Source organism: Mobula birostris, chromosome 6, assembly GCF_030028105.1.
Source record: "Mobula birostris isolate sMobBir1 chromosome 6, sMobBir1.hap1, whole genome shotgun sequence".
NCBI classification, from domain to species: Eukaryota; Metazoa; Chordata; class Chondrichthyes; order Myliobatiformes; family Myliobatidae; genus Mobula; species Mobula birostris.
The window spans coordinates 69,353,057-69,377,372 of NC_092375.1; the positions used below are offsets into that span (position 1 = coordinate 69,353,057).

General features: G+C 37.6%; 1 protein-coding gene across 8 annotated transcripts in view; it reads left to right on the forward strand.

The window, feature by feature from the left end:
- Positions 1-24,316, forward strand: part of LOC140199090 (rho guanine nucleotide exchange factor TIAM1-like) — a 299,957-nt gene that overhangs the window by 94,667 nt on the left and 180,974 nt on the right. For 6 of the 8 annotated variants that reach the window (XM_072260579.1, XM_072260580.1, XM_072260582.1 and 3 more), the window contains 4 exons: positions 2,084-2,525; positions 5,596-5,768; positions 19,298-19,522; positions 22,491-22,676. In XM_072260579.1, the coding sequence (XP_072116680.1) occupies positions 2,084-2,525; positions 5,596-5,768; positions 19,298-19,522; positions 22,491-22,676 (1,026 nt within the window). Of the gene's footprint in view, positions 1-142; positions 160-2,083; positions 2,526-5,595; positions 5,769-19,297; positions 19,523-22,300; positions 22,388-22,490; positions 22,677-24,316 lie in introns of those variants that run through there. The other 2 variants (XM_072260585.1, XM_072260586.1) reach the window with 2 other exon arrangements.

Below are 24,316 nucleotides of genomic sequence, written 5' to 3' on the forward strand. Positions count from 1 at the left end.
TTTATTTTCTTTTAAATGGGATTTTAAAAAAAGTGTCCTGGTAATTAGTAAAATAATTTATTAAGTGATAATCCAGTAAGTTCATTGTAAACACTTATTGTGTTATGGATTTTAGGTCTTCATGAGTACTTAAAACAAGCATCAATGTTCTGAAACTGAGTAAGTTTTTTTTACCATTTAGTTAACTGGCTTGAAATTTCCTCAGACAGACTTTATTTTACAATGACAAATTCAATTAAAATTTAGTGGTATGATTACAGCTATGATGGGCTAATAGGAACAAAACCTGTGGTTTGGATAAAGTTCTAAAATCTGGCTAAAACGTTATTTTCCTACACCGGGAAATGCCAAAATGGATTTAATTGAATACAGTTGGCCCAGCACAATTCATAACCTTTTTCTACCGACTACATATATCTGATTTAAAGCTTATTTCATGTACACATTAAGATCCAGTCACAGTTTTCCTATATCCTGCAGATAGCTTTTTAAAAAAAGAGCTTACCAGCTATAAAGATTGCAGTTAGTCATCATGAAAACTTCTTGAATCAAGAGGTGTTGCAGTCACAAAACAAACTCTTCAACCAATTTTGCTTTCTATATTGAGTTCATTTTGGATACTATTTATCATTTGCCTTTGGATCCTATAGTTTTGTTACTTTCCTGACCAGTCTGCTGGTCAAAAACTGTTTAAAATCCCTGTAGATTACATCAAATGTACTATTTTTATTGATCTTCCATGTTTTATCTCAAAAAATATACTGACAAATTGACTGGGGAGGACCTTCCCTTAAGAGATTTATGATTAATCTGAGCCTTTTAAAATGAAGGTTTATATCATTGCTTAGAATCAGAAAAGATATACAGAATGGAAAACAAGACTGTTTGGCCCAGCTCTTCCAGGCCGACCAAGTGGTCTCCATGAATTAGTTCCTTTACCCCATACTTGGCCCATATCCCTCTAACCATTTCTTATCATGAACCTGTCTTTTAACTATTGTGATTGTACTCTCCTCCACCAATTCCTCTGGCAGCTCTTTCCACATAAACACCCCTGTCTGTGTGCAAAAGTTGCCTTGCAATCCCCTTTTAGATCTTTCTCCTCTCACTTTAAATCTGTACCCTCGAGTTTTAGGAAATCAAATGGCTGTTCACTACATCCATTCCCTGAAATAGTTCAGAAGGTCACCCCTTAGCCTATGTCTCCCAGGGAATAAAAGTTCCAGCCAATCCAGCCTCCTCTTCCAGTCCTGGTAACACCCTCATAAATCTTTTCTACACCCTTTCCAGCTTGGTGACATCCTTCCTATATTTGGTCAGTTAGAACTGCAACAATCATCTAAATGTGGTTCCACCAATAATTTGTACAATTGCAGTATGACATCCCAGCTCCAGTATGTACTCAGTGCCCTGACCGATAAAAGCAAGGGTTCCAAACTTCACCTTCACAACCCTGACTACCTGTGTTTGTACCTTCAGAGAACTTTGTACCCGTAGCCAAGATGTCTCTGTTCCTCAACACTCTCCTGTGTAAGTTCTGCCCAGGTTTAACTTACCAAAGTGCAACATCTTGCTCTTGTCTGAGCTAAATTGACTATTAAAGTGAAGAGCTCAGCTGAAGTTTTCACTGTATTTTAACCCGGTAATACATTTACAGATGCTTGGTTGAAAGTGAGCTGGCAATGCAATGATGGAAGGACTGACTTGAGATACAGAAGAGCCACATTTCAACAACTACTGATAGATATAAATTTGGGGACAAAATTGGTAAATTGTAACAGCTTTACAGCTGCTGACACCTACATGATTTTGAATTGCAAACTAATTAGGTTCTCAGGAAAATGGAATTACTTCAACATTTGAAGGCAGGTAAAGTGCAGGTTTTATTTTACACAGATGCATGCAGTTGCACACTGACACAAATTTCCAATCAGCATGGTATTTTGCAAAAGAGTGGAGGATAAAGTAAATGTTACTGAATCTGTAATTGCAATGCATTTAGAATTGTATTTATTTTTTTTTGGAAATTTCCATTTTTTAAGTTGATAAGCTCTGATATGTTTTTGTATGTTTTCTTATGCAGGATGTTACCACAGGAGATGGAAGTGAATGTGCAGATAGTGGTATTGATGGTGCAACAACAGATAATGATCATCTTTCTCGCTATTCCAATATTAGTGGTTCAATGGGCTATCAATCTAATTTTAATCGTGAATTAATTGGTAGCGAGCTTGGCTCAGCAGGAGATGCACTTCGCCAGGGTGTATATGAAAACTTTAGATGTACATTGGAGTCAACGGTCATCAACACCGATAATCCAGAGGAAGCGGAGTCAGCCATGAGTGATGAGCAAAGCAGTGGTACACTCAGTTCCCCGGGACAGTCAGATATTCAGACTACAGACCAAGGCACTGTGCGGAAAGCAGGCTCACTTGCTGTGAAGAACTTTTTAGTCCACAAGAAAAATAAGAAAGTTGAATTAGCCACGCGAAGAAAATGGAAATGTTATTGGGTATCATTGAAAGGTATGATTTAATTCCTATTTGATCCATTATTTTTAGGAAATCCTATCATTAATGTGAAGTGCACATCATAAATTATGTTCCTCTGCATTTTCATTTGTAATTATTTTCTATATGATGACATAAATGCTTATTTTATACTTACCTCAACTTTATTTTCATATACTATATACTTCAAGAATTATTGACTAGTTTCTGGATTGGATTGTCTTCAATTATTATGTACTTTTAAGTAATTATGATATAGCACAATGGAAAATGTGATGGAGAAGCTTGCAACTAATTCTACTTTTGCCCTACCTGGGCTATATATCTCCTCCTCAACCCCAGTTCCCAGCCTTCTCCCCATAGCTTTTGATGCAATGTGCTATCCTGAGGCTGTGACCTCTTGTCCTAGACTCTCACACCACGGGGAACATCCTTTCCACATCTACTCTGTCTGGCCTTTCAACATTCGAAGGGTTTCAATGAGATCCCGCCCCCCCCCCCCCATCCTTCTGAATTCCAGTGAATACAGACCCAGAGCCATCAAATGTTCCTCGTATGATAACCCTTTCTTTCCTGGAATCATCCTTGTGCACCTCCTCTGGACCCTCTCCAATGTCAGCACATCTTTTCTAAGATGAGAGGCCCAAAACTGTTCACATTACTCAAGGTGAGGCCTCACCAGTGCCTTATAAAGCCTCAGCATCACATCCTTGCTCTTGTATTCTAGACCTCTTGAAATGAATACTAACATAGAATTTGCCATCCTCACCACCAACTCAACCTGCAAGTTAACCTTCAGCACAAGGTCTCCCAAGTCCCTCTGCATCTCAGAATCCTAGAATTTCTCCCTGTTTAGAAAATAGTCCACATACTTATTTCTACTACCAATGTGCATGACCATGCATTTTCCAATATTGTATTTCACTTGCCACTTTCTTGCCCATTCTCTTAATCTGTCTTAAGTCCTTCTGCATCCTACCTGTTGCCTCAACACTATCTGCCCCTCCATCAATCTTCATATCATCTGCAAACTTGGCAACAAAGCCATCTATTCCATCATCTAAATCATTTATATACAGCATAAAAAGAGATGGTCCCAACACCGACCCCTGTGGACCACCACTAGTCACTGGCAGCCAGTCATAAAAGGATCCTGTTATTCCCACTTTACTTTTACATCTCTGTTATGAGGTTTGATAAGAAGCAGCGGAGAACATGACATTGATTAAGCAGCATAGACAGCATTTAGCATTTACTCACAAATGCACACCATGAGATGTCAGTGTGTCAGAAGACACAAATTACCATGGGAGACCAGAATAACATTTTGCTTTTCTTCCTATCTGGAGCTTGCATCAAACAGAGCCCGTGATATTTCACCAGATCCCACAGGTCACCATCAATTAGTTTTTACTTGCACAGTACTTATTGAACAGAAACAAGTTATTCATTCCAATAGTTCCAGAACCTGCATATCAGGATATGAAGAAACTTATGCCACATAAATTAATTTCAAAGCTCACTATTAAAAAAGGTAACAGATGCACTTTTTTGTCGAACAGTTAATCTCTTTCCAAGTATTTTATACATGGCTTATTAACAGGAAATGATACAAGTGGGTAGAAGAGCAAGAAAGTCACACCCATTAGGCTTTTGTACATGCCAATTTAGTAGATTTCCTACCTTAATTAAGATCCAGGTTTTCCTTTTTTTTATTAGCCAGTGAAGTTTGAGGCTTCTTGGTTAAATGAAATAATCTCTGTTATCAAAAGATACTTATTTAAAATGACAATGTTGGAATGTTTTACCGCTGAAATCATCTACGTTCAAGGAAGTAGATTTTAGCCTGAATGCTCTGTAGCAGCTTTGAACTGCCCCATCTGAGGTTTTCTGATGGGGCAGATATGCTGTTACTGATCTTTTTCCAAGTAAACCTTCATTTTAAAGATAAGGAGATTAGACTCTGATGAATAGGTTTAGAAAGTGCGATATGCAATCTAACAACTGCAAACTCTCCCAACAAAACAGGTAGCAAACAGATCTTGTCAGCAGGCAGTTATCCATCTTTTATCAGGCCAATTTTGTTTGTGTGGCTATTACATGGTTAAAATATTGTGTGTTTATTTCCCCCTGAGTTGCTGCTTTTGACTGATCTTTTATCAGAAAGGGTTTCTTTCATCATGTAGTTGGGAAGCTTCATTAAATGTTGATATCCTGTACTGCAATTCAGTAACTGTCAGATGCACCAGTGAAATTTGGGGTTAGTTAATCATTCATGTAGTTGGAAGAAGCTCAATTTACGTCTTATTTTTAGATTATTTTCAGTCCTGGAGGAGCATGTTACTTTAGGGCTACGTAAAGAATCCATGAGTCTCATCCTGTGCTTGCCTCCAACTCAGTACTTCCTGCCCAACCTCACCGCCTACTACCACAACTTAATGCCATTTCTGCAGTCCCTGCTTGTATCCCAGATCAAAGTGTATAGTGATTGGAATGCATTGATGACTGCACATCCACAGAGTGTGGAGCTTTTACCAAGGCAATGCCAAAGGAACTATAAAAGTAAAACTCTGTGAATGCTGTAAATGGGAAATAAAAACAGAAAACTAAGTTCTTAGACTAGGCAATATCTGAACAGAATTAAAGTTTCAAGTTATTAAGTTTTATCTGAAGGGTCAAATGAGCTACAGTTGATCTCCATGTGTTTGAGATAGAAGACATGTTCCTGTGCCAATCAGTAACTTCCCATCTCTTGGAAATGTGCTTCTTTGGATAAACAGTGATGTCTGGGCTAGATTTATTTGTAATGTTTCACTGTGAGTTCTTCTACTGTTCATCATTCAGGCCAATAGCTGGAACTACAGGAAGGAGGTCAGCTTCAACAGAGGAAGTGTGAAGTTAAATTGGAAAAAACACATGGACCTAAATATTTAAAGTTTGCAATAGTTGTGAATTTGCCTTATGTTTTCAGATATTTTTAGAAAAAGACAGATATGCAAAGGCTGGTTGATCTTTGTTATCTAATATAATTGAACTAATATTAATTGAATTTATTTAAAAAATTATTTTCTTTTTACAACTTTAGGCTGCAACTTATTTTTTTACGATGCAGAAGGGAGATCAGGAGTGGACCAGAATTGTGTGCCAAAGCACATGGTTTGGATTGAAAACAGCATTGTTCAGGCTGTGCCTGAACATCCAAAGAAAGATTTTGTCTTCTGTCTCAGTAATTCACTTGGAGATGCTTTCTTATTTCAGGTTTGTAGTCAATTATTTGTTTTTTTTATATTTTTCATTTGAAATGTTGATCAATGGTTCTGTGATTTCTTTGTTAATGTAAATGGACCATATATTTTGTTAACAGTACATCCCTGTGTTTAGATCCTAAGATTCTACTCTTGTGAAAACAACAAAGTTGAATGTTAAATGTGAGTTGTTGCTCTTTGTGCATTGTCACTGTGAATTTATCCAGGTTGTACCACCCATAATTTATTTTTATAATTTGATGTCTTCAAGTTGAGAGAAATACAATTTCTTGAGTGTATCTGTTAATCTGTTCAAATTAATTCTTAGACTTGTATATAAAGAATGAACATTTGGGTCACACCTTATAAATTTGCTGAGCATTTCTACCATTTCTATTTTTTTTCTATCAGAATGGGCAGTTTAGACTGTGGCTCAAATATACCTTTATGAAACCAGACAACAGTATGAAGGGAAAGAAATAAATGAATGGCATCCACAATTTTGACTGAAAACGTATCTATTGTAAACACTTAAAACTGGGAGCTAGATCTTCTAAGTTATTAAAAAAAAAACATTGTAGCGTAGCGGTTGGCTGTGGCTGAGGAGGAAGGACAGAAACTGGGGGATTGACTAAACCCATTGAAAGATTCAGGGAGTGGCAGGGAGAGGTCCCTGCCACTGCTCCACCACCGGGAGATGCATCAGAGCTGAGGGAGTGAAACATCAATGAATGGTTGTCCCCGGCTGATGACCTCGCAGCTGTCCTAAGGGCGCTGCGGGGGTGCGGCAGCCATCAATGCCAAGCAGGAAGCATCTTCCTGAAAATCTCATTGTGACCAGGGTACAATTCTGCTGTTGTCTGTAGCATTGTCATGGAAAAGGATAGAATCAGAGAGGACAGGAAAATTTTTAATTGGGGAAAGGCAAATTATGAGATTATGAGGCTATAAGGCTAGAACTTGCGCGTGTGAATTGGGATGATGTTTTTGCAGGGAACTGTACTATGGACATGTGGTCGATGTTTAGCGATCTCTTGCGGGATGTTAGGGATAAATTTGTCCCGGTGAGGAAGATAAAGAATGGTAGGGTGAAGGAACCATGGGTAACAAGTGAGGTGGAAAATCTAGTCAGGTGGAAGAAGGCAGTATACATGAGGTTTAGGAAGCAAGGATCAGATGGGTCTTTGAGGAATATAGGGAAGCAAGAAAGGAGCTTAAGAAGGGGCTGAGAAGAGCAAGAAGGGGGCATGAGAAGGCCTTGGTGAGTAGGGTAAAGGAAAACCCCAAGGCATTCTTCAATTATGTGAAGAAAAAAAGGATGACAGGAGTGAAGGTAGGACCGGTTAGAGATAAAGGTGGGAAGATGTGCCTGGAGGCTGTGGAAGTGAGCGAGGTCCTCAATGAATACTTCTCTTCGGTATTCACCAATGAGAGGGAACTTGATGATGGTGAGGACAATATGAGTGAGGTTGATGTTCTGGAGCATGTTGATATTAAGGGAGAGGAGGTGTTGGAGTTGTTAAAATACATTAGGACAGATAAGTCCCCGGGGCCTGACGGAATATTCCCCAGGCTGCTCCACGAGGTGAGAGAAGAGATTGCTGAGCCTCTGGCTAGGATCTTTATGTCCTCGTTGTCCACGGGAATGGTACCGGAGGATTGGAGGGAGGTGAATGTTGTCCCCTTGTTCAAAAAAGGTAGTAGGGATAGTCCGGGTAATTATAGACCAGTGACCCTTACGTCTGTGGTGGGAAATCTGTTGGAAAAGATTCTTAGAGATAGGATCTATAGGCATTTAGAGAATCATGGTCTGATCAGGGACAGTCAGCATGGCTTTGTGAAGAGCAGATCGTGTCTAAGAAGCCTGATAGAATTCTTTGAGGAGGTGACCAGGCATATAGATGAGGGTAGTGCAGTGGATGTGATCTATATGGATTTTAGTAAGGCATTTGACAAGGTTCCACACGGTAGGCTTATTCAGAAAGTTAGAAGGCATGGGATCCAGGGAAGTTTGGTCAGGTGGATTCAGAATTGGCTTGCCTGCAGAAGGCAGAGGGTGGTGGTGGAGGGAGTACATTCAGATTGGAGGATTGTGACTAGTGGTGTCCCACAAGGATCTGTTCTGGGACCTCTACTTTTCGTGATTTTTATTAACGACCTGGATGTGGGGGTAGAAGGGTGGGTTGGCAAGTTTGCAGACGACACAAAGGTTGGTGGTGTTGTAGATAGTGTGGAGGATTGTCAAAGATTGCAGAGAGAAATTGATAGGATGCAGAAGTGGGCTGAGAAGCGACAGATGGAGTTCAACCTGGAGAAGTGTGAGGTGGTACACTTTGGAAGGACAAACTCCAAGGCAGAGTACAAAGTAAATGGCAGGATACTTGGTAGTGTGGAGGAGCAGAGGGATCTGGGGGTACATGTCCACAGATCCCTGAAAGTTGCCTCACAGGTGGATAGAGTAGTTAAGAAAGCTTATGGGGTGCTAGCTTTCATAAGTCGAGGGAGAGTTTAGGAGTCGCGATGTAATGACGTAGCTCTATAAAACTCTGGTTAGGCCACACTTGGATTACTGTGTCCAGTTCTGGTCACCTCACTATAGGAAGGATGTGGAAGCATTGGAAAGGGTACAGAGGAGATTTACCAGGATGCTGCCTGGTTTAGAAAGTATGCATTATGATCAGAGATTAAGGGAGATGGGGCTTTACTCTTTGGAGAGAAGGAGGATGAGAGGAGACATGATAGAGGTGTACAAGATAATAAGAGGAATAGATAGAATGGATAGCCAGCACCTCTTCCCCAGGGCACCACTGCTCAATACAAGAGGACATGGCTTAAAGGTAAGGGGTAGGAAGTTCAAGGGGGATAATAGAGGAAGGTTTTTTATTCAGAGAGTGGTTGGTGCGTGGAATGCACTGCCTGAGTCAGTGGTGGAGGCAGATACACTAGTGAAGTTTAAGAGACTACTAGACAGGTATATGGAGGAATTTAAGGTGGGGGCTTATATGGGAGGCAGGGTTTGAGGGTCAGCACAACATTGTGGGCTGAAGGGCCTGTACTGTGCTGTACTATTCTATGTTCTATGTTCTATGTTTTAAAGATTTTGTATGTTGTCCCTGTGACCTGCCTGGGTTTCTTCTTTGTGCTCCGGTTTCTTCTCACATTCCAGTGATGTATGGGTTAGAAGGTTAATTGGACACATGGGTGTAGGGGGTGCCATGGACTCACTTGGCCAGAAAGGCCTGTTATCTAAATAAACAATAATAAGTTAGGGAAGGCATAAAAAAGACATAGAAACATTCGTGACTGAGAATGATATTAAATGATAGAGGATATAATGAGAGGAAAAGCAGGTAGCCGAGACTATGGAGAGAGTTTAACTTTTCAGTTCTAAAGAGACCTTTCTCATATCATACAACACACATAAAAGTTGCTGGTGAACGCAGCAGTGTTTGCGTTTCTCATATCATACCTTTCAAATATCATAGCAGTATAGCAAACATTGGGTGTCTTTACTGGGTGAATTTAAACTTTCATATCAATTGGGATAAGCAATCCCTGAAAAATAATGTATTTTCAGAGAGTGTGAACATTTGTTTAATGCTGTAAGGAAACATTTAGTGTAAGGTTTGAAAAAGAGTGAAGTGAAACAATTGGATTGCTGATTTAGGGATGGCTGCATTCCATATTATGATGCAGACACTATCCTCGATGAAATGGACAAATCGCTAATGTATAATACATTGCAGGTTATGGACGATGTTAATTAATTTCCTGTGGCACAGAGTTCAGTTAGTCTCCTGGACATGTGAAATAAAACCAAAAGTATGCTGGAAGTATTCAGAGTCAAATGCCATTTGTGAAGAGAGAAACCGTCAATGATAGGTTTTTCAAAAGTGAGAAAATGTAGTAACAGTCACATTTAGACTTTCAGCAAAGGAGGAGAGATAAAAGAATACAATGAATGTTTTGTGATAAATTGGAGCCCGAGAACAGGAGTGGAGGAGTGACACGGACTGATGTTGAATAGGAGAAGGCGCAGATTGTTTAGCTGTTTTTTGCGGGATGACAGGGGAGAAAAATACCCTCCTGGAACTGTGAACTGGAGAACACAACAGTTAATGGAAACTAAAGCAAATGAGAAATACTGCAAAAGCCCAACAGATTAGGAAGTATCTGAGGTGAAAAAGATTGAGTTACATCAGAATTTCCCAGGGATCAGGGCCGGATTTAGTGGGGCCGGGGCCCCTGGGCTGGAGGCCCTGATGGGCCCCTGCCGATACCGTACAATGCTGCTGTACCAAGCAGAAAAAGGCAAGAACAAGAGCAAAAGTTGTACTGGTCTAAATATCAAAGCTGTGGACCAGGACATTGGTTTAGTACAATACGTAGGCTATAAACTTAAAGGCCTTAAGAGGGAGGACAGAAAGTAATGCAGATTCTTAGTTTGAAGAACAGCATCTGAAGCACTCAAAAATTGACCTAGGCTTAGTTGGCTTAGTAAAGTTATGAGGGAGATGAAGTATGCTGTACCCAATCTTAAATCTTTACTTAGCTATTGCTGCACATACCATAGGCCTTATCCCTCAAACAATGCCAAAGCATTTTTATCTAGGTATTTTTCTCAACCGTGTGTTCTGAGAAAGTAAAATGGAAATGAGAGACAAAAAGGCCAAGAGAGATGGCACTATGGCAAACTAGGAAACTTGACAATACTCCAACAATCTTTTTGAAAAATGAGATCTAGCACATACTAACCTATTGCTGTGCTGTGTGGCTTGCAGAGTAAAGACCTCATTATTTACTAGGTTTGTAAGCAGTCAACTATTAGCCTATTGCTACAAAAACAGGAACAGCACTGACATACAAGCCTAGATATTTATAATGTCAGATGCTTGTTTTTCAAAATTAAAGCCTAGTTCTTCTGGATTTCTTCGCAGCAAAGTCCTTGATCAGATCACTAAAATCCAGTTTCCGAACACGATCACTTTCAAGTGACATCAGAGTAAGATGATTCAGCCTGAAAGATATGAAGGGGTGCTTGATCCTGCATTTCCAAGTTTCTGTATGTGCGCCTTCAAAAACGGGTCAAACTCACTTATTACCTCTAGAATGCCCATGTAGTTGTCGTTATCAGGCCTGCCAAATATGTCACTGGACCTTCGGATAGCCAGTCCCCTCTCGACCAAAAACTTCACAACCGCCACCACTCTTCTCAATACATTGTTCCAGTAGACACACTCTAACTCGAACTGTTTTGTATTCTTCTGCTGTTAGACGCTAGTGTAACGTAGGTCAGTATCGTTTTCCTGTGGTGTTCGCTATTTTCATGCTCTCCTATGCTCTCAGCGGCATGTTTCCAGTCGCTAAAGCCAGTTTCGAAGATGAGCTGACAGTTACCATCACTGAAGATGCGGCAAAACAAAACACACAGCCAGTGGAAGGGGAATATAAGAGCCATTGCCTTGATATGTACTCACCATTTAAGTCATGCTATCTGCTTCTTCAACGTTAGCTGCTGACTGTGGCAAGGACGGTGGTCCTGTGCTAATGCTGGTGTTAGCGCTAGCTGTTGAACAAGTCTCCACTTATCCACCGGTCTCAGGCTGTGACAACAGTGATGGTACTGCTGTATCATCAAGAACAGGTTTAAAAAATTCTGTCAATTTCAGTGTCTTTTTTAATGCTTCTTTCTTGCGGTCCTCTTTTTCTTGTTTCTTTTTTCTTTTCTGTGCTTCACTCTCGTATTTTTTTTTTGTCCGCTATGATGATAGCTACCTATTTTGGGCCCCTGTGTAGCTCTGGCCCCTGGGTTGCAGCCCAGCCTAGCCCTGCCTAGCCCTGCCTAAAGTCTGGCCCTGCCAGGGATTATAAAGCAAGTAAAAATTGTAGACGTGGATTGAGATTTCCAGCACTGGCTGAACCTTAGCTCATTTACAAAGAAACCAATTTTAGTGTTTAAATACTAGAAATTCTTTGAAGTGTATTTTCAGCACTGTGGGATAGAAGAGAAAAAATCATCACCAAATGGTTATAATGTGGTTTGATTCCTTCCCTAACCACATTATAATCATTTTCTTGCAATCCCACACCATGCTGGAAAGTAATATGATCAGGAAGTGGAACAGAATTGGAAATTGGATGATCAGGATACAGGGAGAAGATTCATATGTTCTATTGATAAATTTAGGGAAGAAGTCAAGGAGTTGGAGAAAAGATTCAGGTTAATATTTGGAAATATCAGACTTGATTGTCTGGACAAAGTTACAGAGATCCTTGCATAATGGAGTTTATTGAAGAGAGTAGAGTTCAATCATTGGAGTTTGGGGGCAGTTGTTCCACGTGGGAAGGGGAAATAGAAACTTAGCTTGAATGACAGCTGTACATTCTTAGTCTCTGAGCAGCACCAAAGGTTTGGATAGGCTTCTTCAGCAGTAGCAGACATTAACTCGCCGCTTAAAATGTGTTCCACTGTCTATGCATGATACCGTCAATAGTACACAGGACCCCGATTCACTTCACTGCACACATCCAGCTGCCTTCATTTGCAAACATTGAACTTTGTACGAAGGACCATGCTCAATTTTTGGAAGTGGACAACCAGCACATAACAGTATGTCATAAGAGGATTTTCATAAGAATTATTGTCTTGTGTTATACCTAGGAGTTTATTTTTTTTCTGAACCCAATCTTTTCCTTTACATAAATAACAAAAAAATGTTTTGGTTAAAACTGACCTTTTGCATTAAATTGTATCTAAAAATAAATTCATCTCTTTTTTTTCTTGTATCTCTCATCTTCAACCAGCAACCAATTATTAACATGATTGATTTTTGTGCAAAAAAAGAAACGGATGCAGTGCTGTGGTTGTCAATGAAAGCCACCAGAGAGACACACAGTTGGTAGTATAAAAGTCTTTATTCAGCACACACGAACTGACAGTATTTGCAGTCACTCTGGAGAGAAGCTCTCTGACCCAACATTACAACATATTTTTATATGCTAAAGGTCAAAGGTAACAGCAGGATAATTTCTATAGTAACAATATGTTCATAATGCTTCTTTTGAGTCACATATAAATTTATAACACCGAGATCTTCACACCAGCACTCCAGAAACCCTAAATTGAATGTTAATCACTGCTGTTTCAGCTGCTTTCATGCATATGCAGACATTTTAGGTTAACAGAGTGTTTCCTGGTTTGCAATTGACCCCAGTCTGCCACTCCAAGAAGACCATTGTTCTGAGCTGCACTTTAAATTCAGTCTACAATCACATTCACATCTGAAGACTGGTCACTGTTGAAATTAACATTTTCTGTATACCATAACTCCAGAATATACACAAAGAGCAGAAAAATAGGGTGGACCAGTAAATAATAAAGACAAAGGAAAATACCAGCAGCATCAGGATAGAAACAAGTTCTTGACAGCACTTTAATGATATTATGTTCAATTCTGGTTACCTCATCACAGGAAAGATGTGGAATCTTTAGAGAGGGTGCAGAGGAGACATACCAGGATGATGCCTGGATTAAAAAGCATGTCATAAGAGTTGGCTGAGTGAGCTAGGGCTTTACTCTTTGGAGAAAAGGATGATGAGAGGTGACTTGATAGAGAAGTACAAGGTGGTAAGAAGCATAGATTGAGTGGACAGTCAGAGACTTTTTCCCAGGGTGGAACAAGGGGGCATAACTTTAAGGTGTTGGAAAGAAAGTACGGGGGAATTTCGGAGGCAGTATTTTTACTCAGAGAGTGGTAGGTGCATGGAATGTGCTGCTAGCCGTGATGGTAGAGGCAGATACATTATGGATATTTTAGAGGCTCTTTGGTGATAGAAAAATTGAGGGTTATATTGGAAGGAAGGATTAGATTGATCTTGGAGTAGGTTAAAGAGTTAGCACAACTTCGTGGGCCAAAGGGTCACTACTATGCTATACTGTTCTATGTTCTATAAATTCTGAAAGACTAAATTGTAATATGAAAAACTATCGACAGCATGATAGTTGTTGATTATTGTGAAAAATCTGAACTACTTGAAAACAGATAATAGTAAAATTATAGAGTGAGTTTGTGAACTTTTGAAGGGGAGGGGGAAAGATTAAAAAAAGTAAAAATAAAATTAAATATTCCAGGTGCAAATCTCTTTTGATGAAAAATTCATTACTACAACATCCATAAATTATATAAATGCTGCTCTTCAGATGTGAAAAATCTACTCTAGTTCTTTTATATATACCTTAGGGATAACCTAAACTATTTTTAACAAGTAGGTCACTCATCTCAGTGGAACGGTGGGGAAGTTGTGGGAGCCAGGTACTACAAACTATTATACACATGATGTTAATTCCTAAAAGGTTCCACCCAGATAAGACTGGAAATTGTGAATGTGCAGTTTCAAAGGTCATTTTTAAAAATTTTTCCTATTCCTGCATATTTGATTTAGCAAATCAAACCACAGTGGGGCAAATTCAGTATGTGACAATTGCAGAAATTAATCACTGAAGGACATTTAGGCATGTGGGTATGCTACTAAGTATTATTTAACTTGTGACAGTTAATTACATTTAAAACGTAATGCAGCCCTAATCAAAATTCTATGCACAGATAAAATAATCAATTCACTGGAAAATTTGGTATATTAAAGGCTGTTTAAAATAGCAATGTTTGTTTAGTAAAATGATTTATTCAAGAGCTGACCACTTACAAAATAATTTTCTCTTTTCCTTTCTTAGCTGAATACAAAGTAATTATATATTTCTAAATAGCCTTTTAAAATAAATAACAGAGAAAAAAGTTGTGTCTACGTAATTAATTAGCAGCAAATTGCATTGGACCACCAAAGATTGTTGAACACTTTAGCAACATCTCCTTTGTGGAGGCAGGGAAAGCAGGAGGCCATTTATTGTCCTTGATCTTCTTCTGCTACTCAGTAAGACAATGTGACAATGTAAGACATTTGTACCCTAACTATATAGACTTCATACAATTAATATCTGGGCGTAACAAAAACATTTCAATCTTAGGTTCAAAATAAGTAACTTCTCTAGCATCATTTGCTGCTCAAAGAAGAGATTTTCATTTTCACCAAAAACATGTGGGTTGGTAGATTACTTAACTGCTGATAAATTGGGAACAGTGAGGAGATGAGTGGTAAATTCTGAGGGAAGTTGTTAGAAATGTGGAGAGTAAACTCACTGTTGGGTAATGGAACAGAAGAACCTGGGAATACAAGTGCAGAGTTTGCTGAAAGCAGTCATATCAGTAGACAGGGTGGTGAAGAATGTGTTTAACATGTTGATCCTCATCAGTCAGGGTATCAAGTTTAGAGGCAGGGTATTATGTTGCAGTTGTATAAGTTGTTTGTGAGAACACACTTGTGTATGGATTTGGTCAAGGAAAGACTATTGTCAAGGTACAAAGGGTGCAGAAGAGATTTATAAGGATGCTGCTGGACTATGGGGAGAGGTTGGCCATGCTGGATCTTTATTTCTTGCGGCATATGGGAGGTGACCTCATAGAATTTTATAAAATCACTTGGGATATGGACAGTCATTAGGTGGACAGTTATAGTCTTTTCCCCAGGGTTGGAGAATCCAAAACTAAAGGACACAAATACAAGAAGAGGGGAAAGGTTTAAAAGAGACCTGAGAGATAACTTCTTTATCTGGAATAACCTGCTGGAGGAAGTGGTTCAGACAGGTATTACTGCAACATTTGGATAGGTACATGGAGGGGAAGGGCTTCAAGGGTTACGGGCCAAATGCGGACAACTGGGTTTAGCAGGGAGGATGCTCTGGTTGGCATGGACCTGTTGGGCCAAAGGGCCTGTTTTTGTGTTGTGTTACTCTGTGACCACTTTTGGAGACCTGAGATTTTCCAGTCCTTCTGGTTCTAAGGACCAACATTCCTTACCTTTTTGATTATTTTCTTCAACTACCTGTGGTGTTTTAGTGAACTATATACATGAATCTTCAAACCTCTTTAGATGTCCGCCATTTATAACCTATTTTGTTTGCCTTGTTTAAAGATTAGCTTTATTTGTCACATGTACATTGAAACATACAGTGAAATATGTTATTTGCATCAATGACTACCAAATCTGAGAATCGTGTAGGGCAGCTTGCAAGTGTGCCATGCTTCTGACACCAACATAGCATGCCCACAACTTACTAACCCTAACCTGTATTTCCTTTTTTGAATGTGGGAGGAACCTGGAGAACCCGGAGGAAACCCACAAGGTCACAGGGAGAACATACAAACACCTATCAGTGGGAATTGAACTCCAGTGAACAATGGCACTGTAGAGCATTGGGCTAGTCACTATGTTACCGTGCCGCCAAAGTCCAAAGTGAGCTCACACAGCTTGATATTATAATACAATTAACTTATTCGCTCATTCAGTTATTAAATCCTTGCAATTTCATTTAAATTGCTGACATTGTTTTGTTTGCAACACGGATTCATGACTTGCTTTCTCATCATCTAATTTATTTAAAAATGTGATTAGTTGTGGTACGTGTGTGCTGCCACTTGAATACCTATTCATTAGTCCTCTTTAGCTCCTATTCTTCAGCAAGTTTCTGAACCAGAACAATTTATTGCCTTCAATCCCATAAACTTCAGCTTTAAATAATTCAGCCAGATTTGATACAAATCAAGTCTGACTCATTCTGTTCAGCTTAAAATAGCTGAATGTTCAGTCACTTGTCCTTAGTTATACTCTAATACTTTCCCAACACCATATATTTGTCTTGTTGCTCAACTGTTCCTTTATTACACTCTCTCATCTTTCTCAAATACTGGAGTCCCTTTCATAATTTCCAATCTAAAGGTTCCTGAAATAAAGAGCACTTTGGAAAATTTTAGTTAACGCATTTACAATGGTCTTACCTACTTTATGATGGACATCATCTGGTTCTGTAGATATAATAATTGACAATAATATTCCTTTCTTCATTACCATTACTTTGCTTATGTTAATTTTGTAGAGAACATTTCCATAATTCAGTATTTGCTTTCTTAAATGCTGATGCAAATTAATCACTTACCAAGTCTATTGCTTCTTACTTTACAGTCTTATGATTGCCTATTTTAAGAGCAAACTTTACTCTGCACTAGTACATATTTCCTGGTATAATTATTAAAAAAAAGTGTTGATTTTAATATCTTTGACCTTTTTTTGTGACGGTAGAACTTTGTCAGTGTTTGCTACCCTTTCCATTTCTCCCAGTTGCCAGAATTTGTAACAGTCTATTTTTGTTTGTGTTTTTTGCTTTTGATGTTGCACCTTAATTCTCTCAATGTTCACAGACTTCTTTTTGGCAACTAAAGTTTTTGCCCAGTGGGGATATATATTGGAATAAAATCAGAAAATTCTTGAAATTATTCATTTGTTCAGGCAAGCTGATGATGCACTAAAACTTGAAATGAGTTATTTTTATAATGCCCCCCTGCCAGATAAATGTTTTCACAGGTAATTTAGTTAGTGTGTGCCCCTATGATTGAGTGAAGCAAAGTAGCTGTGATTAATTGTCTGAATGTTATTTCACTTGGAATCAGTCTATAGAAGGAAATGACTGATCTGACCAGCTTTGCTATTGCCCAGAATTTCTTAGTGAATTAAATGCTCACACTATATTATTATTGATGTAAGGAGATGGGCAGGAACGACAACAAATTCTTGCAAAGAAGAAATAATCATGTAATGAGTTGCAAATTGACACAATGTATTCGACAAGTTGTGCTACTCCTGTATGTTGTATCACAGGAAACCAGAACTCTCATTACAAGAAACCGAACCTTCCTGTCAACCACCCTACCTTGCTACAGAAGTGTAGGGCTCGTACTTAACTACAGAAGCATGTATTCAATCACACAACCTCTGTTCCTGTAGTACTATTCAACATTAGCCATAAAATTGATTAGCTTAAAAGTAACTATTTTTCTTGAAGCTTTCAAAATTTGGAGTTTAATTTATTTCTAAATTTTGTTTTTGTTACTTTTCTTCTCTCTTATACCAGCCTTTTATTTGTTCTGTTTCACTTCCAGTATTTTATTTAAGTTACACTATTATATCCTTCTCCTTTGTTTCCTTTGTTATTTGGTATCTCACTGACCAAGGATATGAACTTTTCGTGCCATGCTCCACCAAAGCTCTAAAGCCCTATAATCAGTTTATACATCCAGTAATTAATGTTCCAAAGAGATTTTGCACAAAAGAATAAGGAAAACAAATATTGGAAAACAAAAACTGATAACAAACCTTCAGATATTTGACAGCCAGCCTCAATAATGCTATAACATCAATAAAATACAAGTCGTCAGATAGAAGCATTCTGTAAAGCCATTACTGGAATATTTCAGAAATGTCAAGGCATGTCTTTGCAGTAATATCTCTGCTACAGATTCAAATGCTAAATTTGATATCGGTAAAAATCTTGCTTATAACTATACTAAGAGAAAAAAATAAGAACAGGTAATTGTACAGCAATATTGCTTTCAGAAATGCATTGCAAATATGAAATGTAACAAAAGTTATGGCTGAATTGCATATAGACTGAGAATAAATTGGCTAGTTTGCTTTTGATTCACTATAAATGGTACAGACATACTGTATGTATGTTGCCAGAGGAACAGGGATTACAAATAATAACTATGTTCTGGTGCATTTTGAACTTCCTATTTAATATATGTTAATGTATTATGCAAAATATTAACATGGGTAAGGAATAGTTTAAAATATTAAAAGTCTAATATATTATTAGCTGATGTTTTTAATTATGACTTTGCACAGTGGATTGAAAATCTTCATTTTCTTTTAAAACCTGTCCAACACCATGTTCTAAAATTGGAGGGTGTGTATTTGGAGGTGGTAATTGATGAGAAGCAAAGCAATGATGAGAATAGTTTGCATAGTTTAAGAGGGATACCCATACAACGTTCTTGCACCATGAGTGGATTCTTTTCTCACATACATCTGTTTTAATACTGACTGTGAAGATGGTGTAAACCATCATGCAATATTTATTGCAATGCCAGAAGTATTGTAAGAAATGTTGGAATTTCATAGATAAAATTGCATTTATGGCTGTGTTGTTGCAGATTTATAAATGGCAAGAATTTTAGTGATTGTTTCCTCTTTTTTGTTTGAAATGGAAATTCCTTTTACCTTGGTCTTAAAGAATTTAAGTTTCTCATCTTAATATTTTCCTCTTGCTGATAAACCATCATTTCAATTTTTCAATGGGAGAAATCAGCATTGTCATAAGCTCTTTTCCACTGAAGTATTGATTTGATGAAAACAATGAAAAACTTGATTGCTGGAATTGCTGTTTCACAATTTTTCCGTGACATATCATGGTCTTGTTAAGTCACTCTTAATCATTCTTAGGCAATTATCTAATTATTTATGAAACTGGTATGTAATGCTACATTACCAATTTTTATAACTAAATTCAATTACACTTTTGAATCAGTCTTAATGACATGTATTTTATAGTTAATTGTCCTAAATTATTTATTTCATTAATGTATCCACAAGCAGACCTGCAGCCAGACAGAGTTGGAAAACTGGATCACTGCAATCCATTCTGCATGTGCAGGTACAGTGGCAAAACAGCATCGCAGAGAAGACACTGTCAAACTACTGCAGTCAGAGATGAAGAAGCTGGAACAGAAAATTGATATGGATGAAAAAATGAAGAAAATGGGGGATATGCAGTTGTCTTCAGTTAATGATCCGAAAAAGCGAAAGACTATACTTGATCAGGTAATATCTTAATGTATAATTTAATATTTTAATAAAATTTTAGTTGTTTTATAAGTCTTAAAAATTTGTTAATATATGTAAATCTGAGAATTGAAAAGGTAATAAACAGGACTTAGGTGATCTATAGGTGAAACTATGAAACTATCCTTTACAGCTCCATATTAAATTCAATAAGGTCGATCACAACTAATAAGAAATAAGAAAAGCTGTAAGTTTCTTGTAATAATTTTAAAAAATTGTTTGATTCTCTAATTCTTTTATCTTTTCACAAATCTGTTGTAGTTCAAGGGGATCATTTTCTGATTGGCAGCACGCATTTAGTGACGTTCCACTGAGTTGAGCAAGATCAAAATTTTACTGCCTGTGTTTTGCTAAGAAGATGCCCACAAAGTAAAAACAAAAGGAAACTAATCTACATCTAATGATGATTTAACCAGTATTTCAACAGTGTTTTGGTCTTGATATTTGAGTTGCAGGAATAGATTACTCATCCGCATGCCTACTTTCCCCTTTGTAGAGTTTGAGTGTAGTCCAACTCACTTTAGAAGCAGTGCATCCTAGCATTAAAACTAGAACTTGATCTCAATGTATCAAGTAGATTCAGTGGAAATGATTGGGCTTTAAATATGGAGAACTGAATTTGTCATTGTAAAATGATAATTACCACTAATATCAGAACTTTACTCTCAGGTATTTTGGTAGTTGCTGGAGCAGAGATTTAAGGGGCGGTAATGGTTGCTAGTGGTGGTGTATGACCCTTGGCAAGTGAGAGAAGCCTCCTTAGAAGCAAACAGCTTCAAATGGAGAGTGGAAAGTGAGAGGATAAGGGGTTGGAGAGGATTCAAATGGAGAAATCTGCAGGAGGGGGATTGAGGGAAGAAGAGGATTAGTGGAAGAAAATTACTCAAGATGTGGATGTGAGTAAAAATGCATGATTACTCCACAGAAAGCCTCAATCATTGAAAAACTAGTCATCTCTAACTAATCTCCACTCTAATGTTGTTGACTATATTCATTTCCATGGTGCCTCAGCTGTTAACTGTCTCTTTCTACTTGGCTCCTACATACTTTGCCTGCTGTTTGCTCACTTTGCTGCCTTTGGATCACTCCAGGGTCTCTGTTGTTTAGTTAGTGATATCTGCTTGAGATTTATTGATTTTTGTGTGGAGTATGGAGTGTTTTAAATGTGCCCTTAGCATTAGGGTAAGGTATGCCTTTGGCTGAAGACTTAGCTTTTAAGAGGAAAATTTAGATACTTTTGTAGTTATTGAAAGGAAAAATCAAGTGAACTTTAACTATTTGTTGATGCATTTCCAGCAAAATAGGAAGCTTAGCTTTGATATGAAAAATGTTTATTAATACCAAGAAGAAAGTAGTCTACATTTCTTGGTCTTTTACAAAATAACAATACTCAGTTAAAACATTAGCTCAACAGAAAATTGCTTGGATTATCATCTTTACCTTACCAGTATGATGTCATCATTTTTATAGTCAAGTACTTTTTATAGTCATGTTCAAATGTAGAAATTCTTATTCATTTCATAAATGGTCTTAGCCAAAAACCAAAGCTGAACTTAGTGAGAATAAAATATTGGAAATATAGTATGCCTGAAGTTTTAAACATTAAATAGCTAATTTTGCACATATATGTACATATATGTGCAAAACATTAATCAAGAATCGGTATTTAAGTAAGGCTTTATGCTTGACATTTTAATCCAATTACTTCTAAATTTAAGAAATGCAATTACAAAATGGAGAAGATAACAGCATCTGTTAATCATAAGTTGGAACTATTTTATTCACACTGGAAAAAATAATTTAACTACATAGCACCTCCGGCCTGATTTTATTCTCACAAGTCAATGAATATGTTGTAAAAAAAAGATCACTCCCTACTCTGTACATAGTTTTCTTCTTTCGATTGTTCTTTCTTTCCTCTCCTTTCTATAAGTGTATACCTCGGATAAATATTATGTGGAGATTTGTGACAAATATGATTATATGATATATATGTACAATATCTGAAATACATTTTATGGAATTGTTTGTTTGATGATGAAATTCAATAAAATATAAATTACAAAAAAAAATAGAAAATGTTTTAGTCAGCCACTTGAGAGTTGGTAGTTGGCATACAGTCGTCCCTCGGTATCCGCGGGGAATTGGTTCCAGGACCCCCTGCAGATACCAAAATCCGTGGATGCTCAAGTCCCTTATATAAAAGCCTAAGAGAGCTCGTAAGTGTGTTACAAAAAGCAAAAATAGCGTTCAGCATTTGTTTTGCAGCGAGCCGTTATAGAGGCAGCGCGCACCCCGAGCAGAGTGAGTGCTTTATCTTGGTTTATTTTGTGCACCCATTAGCAAGATGTGTCCTAAGGTATCAGAAAAACCTAAGAGGGCTCATAAGGGTGTTACGCTTCGTGTAAAACTGGACGTAATTAAGCGTTTCGATCGTGGTGAACAAAATAAAGACATTGTTCATGCGTTGAACTTGCCTGCGTCCACCATTCGTACTGTTTACATGCAGTGAGAAAGAATTTTGAAAGCTGCTGATGTTACTATTGGTTCTGCTAGTAGCATATCATTCCTGCTTTTACTATATGTTGGTGTTATTTTAGGTTTTATGTGTTATTTGGTATGATCTGGTAGGTTATTTTTTGGGTTCAGCTTACGAAAGGTTTCATAGGAACGCTCTACTTTCAGATAGCGGGGGATACTTGTACAGTATTTTCGATCTGCGGTTGGTTGAATCTGCGGATGTGGAACCCGCGGATACGAGCGCCGACTACTTCATTCTCTAGTATGTAGAATGCATGCTGATTTAACAAATTATTCCCGTACAGTGCTGTGTATTTGACCCTGGTAAGGAAACATCCTTGATCATACGTTCTCATTATTGGAGTATAAGTTTATTCCATAGTGGTAAAAAATGCATTTTAATTTTCATTTCCTCCACCTTTTACAGATCTTTTTATGGGAACAAAATTTAGAACAATTTCAAATTGATCTTTTTCGATATCGTTGTTATATGGCAAGCCTTCAAGGTGGAGAATTACCAAACCCAAAAAGACTTCTTGCATTTGCAAGTCGGCCAACCAAACATGCCATGGGTCGTCTAAATATTTTTTCAGTATCATCTTTCCATGCCTTGGTGAGTTTGTTGTGTTTGGGTTTTATTGCAAACACTGGATAAAACAGCTTTAATAGCAACATGAACCAGATATTGTCCATTGAAAGTAGAGTACTATGAGTGACTGAGCCACTTTAAACTGAACATTTAAAGAGGCTTCTGTTTTTTTAATCATTTGTGATTTATGTTATATGAGATAAAACTGTACAAATTGACTATAACCAGTGTCTTCAGCATCAAGATCAATATGTTTTTTGAGTGAAATGTCAATTAATAAATTATGGTAATCGTATAATCGATAAGACTATTAAAGCTGTATGTGCATAACATGTCGATTCTCTTGCTGTTTTGTCATTTGTATTCCATTGCATGGAGTTAAATATTTGCTACAGTATTGGATGCTGGTAGCTGATTTGGAATAGAAAGGTTTGGACTTAATCAATCATGTTTTCAGATAAACTGACAGCACTTAAATTTTGTCAAATGTGTCAAATTTTTATACTAAGATATACGTAATTTATAGGACCATTTCCTATCTTCATAAGTATCTTAAGCAATAGTGTATAATTGACTTTAAACATTCATTATTAAAAATATACAATGGATTTGATTTCTTTGGGACATATTGGAACCAGTACATTTTGACCCAATTAAGCGGCTGCCAAATTAGCCAAGTTTTATGGAAATAGTTCAAAAGGGATAAGAAAGATAAACTACCATTTAACTGAGTAACAAATTATGTATTTAAATGAAATACAGAACAAATTAGAACACTACCAATACGAATACAGTACTACAAAACTGTGTATTAGTTCTGAATGGTTATCAATGGAGGAATTCATCCAGTGTACGCTAGCCTGTTCTTTTGATTGACTGTAAATCAACTAAATCAGTGCAGATACCTAGTGCAGATAATTGACATGCTTTCACACAATGCTATTGACAATTGCATCCTACAAATCTTCATTTTCATTGAAACATTCAAGATGATTGCTGATACCTTTAAATTCTTCGTTGAAGCAGTGAAATTGTTTCGTTTTCAGTTCTAGCCATTTCTGGCATCTCAAAGCCTGAATGCTTGAAATCCCAGTGAGTAAAGCAGTTCTGAATATTCTGAATATCCCTAATCCCATACCTTTATATTCTTTTGTATTTTTTCCAGTCCTGATGAAGGGTGTTGGCCCAATTACTGCTTATTTCCCACCAGCTATCAGTGACAAAAATCACTACTTTTTGAACAAAACACACACAGTATACACTATTTAAAAACTATTTGCTCTAAGCACAGTGTTGTGTCTAACAACCATGCAAGTGGATGTGACTGATGCTAGTTAGAAACTGTTGAGCAACAGCGTCCTGTCCCAATTAAGTGATTTAGTGTCCTAAATAAATGAAGGGAATCCTGGCTATTTTCTCGTTAGGTTTTGTTCTTTTAGAGTTGTCCCAAATAGGCGAGTGCCCCGATTGACCAACAGCTGAATTAACCGGAATCCACTGTGTTTGGAAAATAAAGCAGGGAACTATTTCTAAAACTGTATTCAATGCTATTTTGACACAGCTTAAGTAATACATATAGTTCTGCTTTACACATAGTAGGAATGATACAGTTGCTTTGGAGAGAACTGTGAAAATTTCCTATGAGGAAAGACTGGACAACTAAT